A 3,657-nucleotide genomic window follows, 5' to 3' on the forward strand; every position below is an offset into this window, starting at 1 on the left:
TGGCTCAGCACAAACAGGAATTTGTGGGATGTAGGTTTGATTTAATAAAGTTGTGGCCCCCGGGCCTTACGTTAGCCATATAATATTCAGACAGTACAATGTTTGTGTCACTATAGATTGTCACATATTGGTCACACTACTTGCACTGTATTTAGATGCATTGCTGCGGGGGTCACATCCATCACAGAAATAAGTTTTTGTGCTCGGGTCTCAGATATTAAACTTTCAGCTTCTCCGTCTAATTATTAACCCTTTGGCTGCAGGGAGAGCGCTGTAAATACGGCTGCACATTTCACTGGAGCCCTTCCTGGGACAGAGGGGTTAAAACGGGGCATTGTTTGCTCTAATCCGTTCCAGGGTCATTGTGCTGCTGCTGCTGATGGTCAGAGTCCTCACCCCTGGGAGCTTAGCCACAAAGCCCGGCACGTGTGAGAGGCCATAGCGGTGCAGTGAAGCGTGCGGGGGGCGTGTGCCTGTGTATAGAAGGGCAGCCAGGCGTGCGGGGCGTGTGCCTGATGCCGGGGGGAGGAGGGGGGACAGGTACATCTGCTGCCTGCATACACACGGCCTGCCACGCCCACGTCCCACTCTACAACCCGCTGATTGGCTGCGAGGTTTTTAAGCCCCGGCTTATATAGAGCGCTGTGGCCTCAGTGTCAGTAAAACCCAGTGCTGCCGAGCGCGCTTCAGCACCACGGACAGCGTTCAGCACAGCTGCAGGTTCAGCACCTCGGACAGGGTCCGCGCCACCAGCTTCAGCACCTCGGATAGCTCCCTACACCAACCATGCCTAAAGGCTTCCTGGTTAAGAGAAGCAGGAAGACCCCGTCTATGTCCTATAGAGTGCGGGATGAGGAGGAGGACTGCAGCTCAGCTTGGATGCTTTTCGCTGTTACAGGACAGAGGCCTCCTTTACTCTGCTCCAGCGGTGGCTCCCCGCCTCCTACTAGCCCAGACACAGCTGCTCAAGCTCCGTCCTACAGTCCCCGGCCTCCCCCGGCTGGGCAATTTGGGAATCCCGAGTCTGTGCAGCACGCTCTGTACAGCCCGACCCGCCCAGTAAGCCGGGAGCAGCAAGATAAGAAGTATCTGGACCGCAACATCAGCTTGGGCTCCCCAGTGTCAGCAGAGTCCTTCCCGACCATGGTCACCTCTATAGATCAGCTGCTGTACGCCCCATCTGATCTCAAAATGAGCTCCTCGGGCAGCGCTGGGCAAAACCAGGGACTAGCCTTGCTCCCCACGACTTCCTCCTCCTCGGCAATGGGTGGCAGAAATCCCAACAAGAGGCCAGCGGAACTTGTCAGCAAAGCCAACACCAGCAACCAAAGCCCTAGCCACAATCCGCAGGGTTCCAGCCACAATCCGCAGGGTTCAAGGTCGCATCCTCAAGGTTCCACCCCCCCAGCCTCATTACAGCAGCTCCCCTCCTTATCCAGTAAGCCCCCCGCTGCCAAGAAAACCAAAGCCATCCGCAAGTTGACTTTTGAAGATGAAGTGACCACTTCTCCAGTGTTGGGCTTGAAGATCAAGGAGGGCCCAGTGGAGCCGCCTCGGCCTCGCCCTCAGAACTCTGGCCACAAGCCCCTGGGCGAGTTCATTTGCCAGCTGTGTAAGGAGGAATACAGCGACCCGTTCTCCCTGGCTCAGCACAAGTGCTCCCGCATTGTACGCGTAGAGTACCGCTGCCCAGAGTGTGACAAGGTGTTTAGCTGCCCTGCCAACCTGGCATCCCACCGCCGCTGGCACAAACCAAGGCCCACACAGCCGAAGGAGGAGGCCCTAAGTGATCGTGACACCCCCAGCCCAGAAGCCTCCGAGTCCGGCTCTGAGGACGGGCTGTATGAGTGTCCTCAGTGCGCTAAGAAGTTCCGCCGCCAGGCCTATCTGAGGAAGCACATCCTGTCCCACCAACCGCCCAAGCTCTCCGAGGAGTCCATGTTGTACCAACCTGAAGCGGACGATCGCAGAGCTAAAAGCCCATCTGGTCCAATGAACCTCAGCTCCACCTCCGAGTGCCACCCGTGCCCTGTGTGTGGGGAGACATTCCCAGGCAAAAGCAGCCAGGAGCGCCACATTCGCCTCCTGCACTCTGCCCAGCTCTACCCATGCAAGTACTGCCCAGCCACCTTCTATAGCTCGCCAGGTCTCACCAGGCACATCAATAAGTGCCACCCGTCAGAGAACCGGCAGGTCATCCTACTACAAGTGCCCGTGCGCCCAGCCTGCTGAGCGGCTGCCAAGGTATCAGGACACTGAGCTTCGCCTCTGCACATTCACTGCACAAAATGGACATTGGGATGTGCGGGGACGAAGCTATTTTAGCTGCAGAATGCAGACTAGGAACAGCCCCAGCAGAACGATTTAAGTGCTATGGGCACAATAGCACTGTGATTAGTGGGATAGTCTCCAACATTGACTTGTAAAGACCTGAGAGGGCTAATCGACTCAAGCAACTGTCAGATGAGAACTGGAACCAAGAAGAAGCCTAAAGGGACTTATTTTGTATCCTTTACCACTTGCTTATCCATTCCCTGTTGATTGTAGTGGGTTGTACTTTTAGAGGATTAAGTGAAAACATCTTTATACACGATGTACTCAGCTTTGGAAAAGGTTATTTTCTAAAACAAGTGATATTTCCAAAGCTCTGTATATCCCTAATGAATGTTTTATTTAGTTCTATAAAGCTACCTGCTATAACCAACTTTTCCTTTTCTGGGACCAATACAGCAATCTGCACTTTTAATTTACACTTGTGTTCTCGCAGTTTGGACCCCTTACAAAAGGTTAACTAAAAGACAAACTGTTAAACACTACCAAAAAGTGTTAAATGGTAGAGAATAAAGCCCCTGTCCAGGCTTGAAAGCTGTTGGTTGCAACTATGAATACCAGCGGTGCCACCTTTTGGAATGCTCTCTGGATGACCAAGCCCACATAACACAATATTATAGCCAACTCTATAGAGTCTAATACCAACTTTGCCTGATTACTATGGACTGCTGCCAAATAATGGCCACTTTACAAAAGGTAAAGACCCCCTTTATTGCGGCCAAGATATGTCTGACAAATAACTGTGCCTTTCCTGATGCAACCAATGTCGTCTCAAGAGACCTGGAACCTGCTGTTTGCAGATCTGACATTCTCTTTCTGCCAAATCAACAGACACACACACAGCAGCAGCCATAGGTCAAAGTGCATTACAAATGTGGTTATTGTGCTTTAATACAAGACAGCATCAACTTGTTTAACCCTTTGGCTGCCAGAGAGTAGTGCAGCACTGCTTTTATGCACTCTCTGTCAGACAAGCGGGTTAACAAAGGGGAGAGAGCACTTTTGGTTGAAGTTTTTTGTGTTTTTTTCTATATGTACTTACTGTTGTGCCCCATTTGCTAAGATGGACAATATTCTATAAATCCGTGTCTGGTATCAGCCCTTGTCACAATACATCATGCTACTAGCAGCAACATAGCAATAATTAAAGCCAGAGTGGAATGTAACAGAATAACAGATAATCTCACCAAGATTTCAGCACTATTAAGTGGAAACTGTATTACTTAAACCGTTTAACCCAACTATAAAGTATCTGCTTTAACTAAAGCTTTCGGTTGCTGCTACAGTGTGATTGTAAAGGGATTCCTATCATGTTAAAAAAAAAAC

General features: G+C 50.8%; 1 protein-coding gene across 1 annotated transcript in view; it reads left to right on the forward strand.

Annotated features, from left to right (window-relative positions):
• Positions 1-680: 680 nt before the first annotated feature.
• Positions 681-3,657, forward strand: part of INSM1 (INSM transcriptional repressor 1) — a 4,233-nt gene continuing 1,256 nt past the window's right edge. Inside the window, exon 1 of the mRNA XM_053709306.1 lies at positions 681-3,657. This exon is cut by the window's right edge and continues 1,256 nt beyond it. Coding sequence (XP_053565281.1) covers positions 787-2,232 — 1,446 coding nt within the window. The 5' untranslated portion in view covers positions 681-786 and the 3' untranslated portion in view covers positions 2,233-3,657.

This window comes from Bombina bombina, chromosome 4 (genome assembly GCF_027579735.1).
Source record: "Bombina bombina isolate aBomBom1 chromosome 4, aBomBom1.pri, whole genome shotgun sequence".
NCBI classification, from domain to species: domain Eukaryota; kingdom Metazoa; phylum Chordata; class Amphibia; order Anura; family Bombinatoridae; genus Bombina; species Bombina bombina.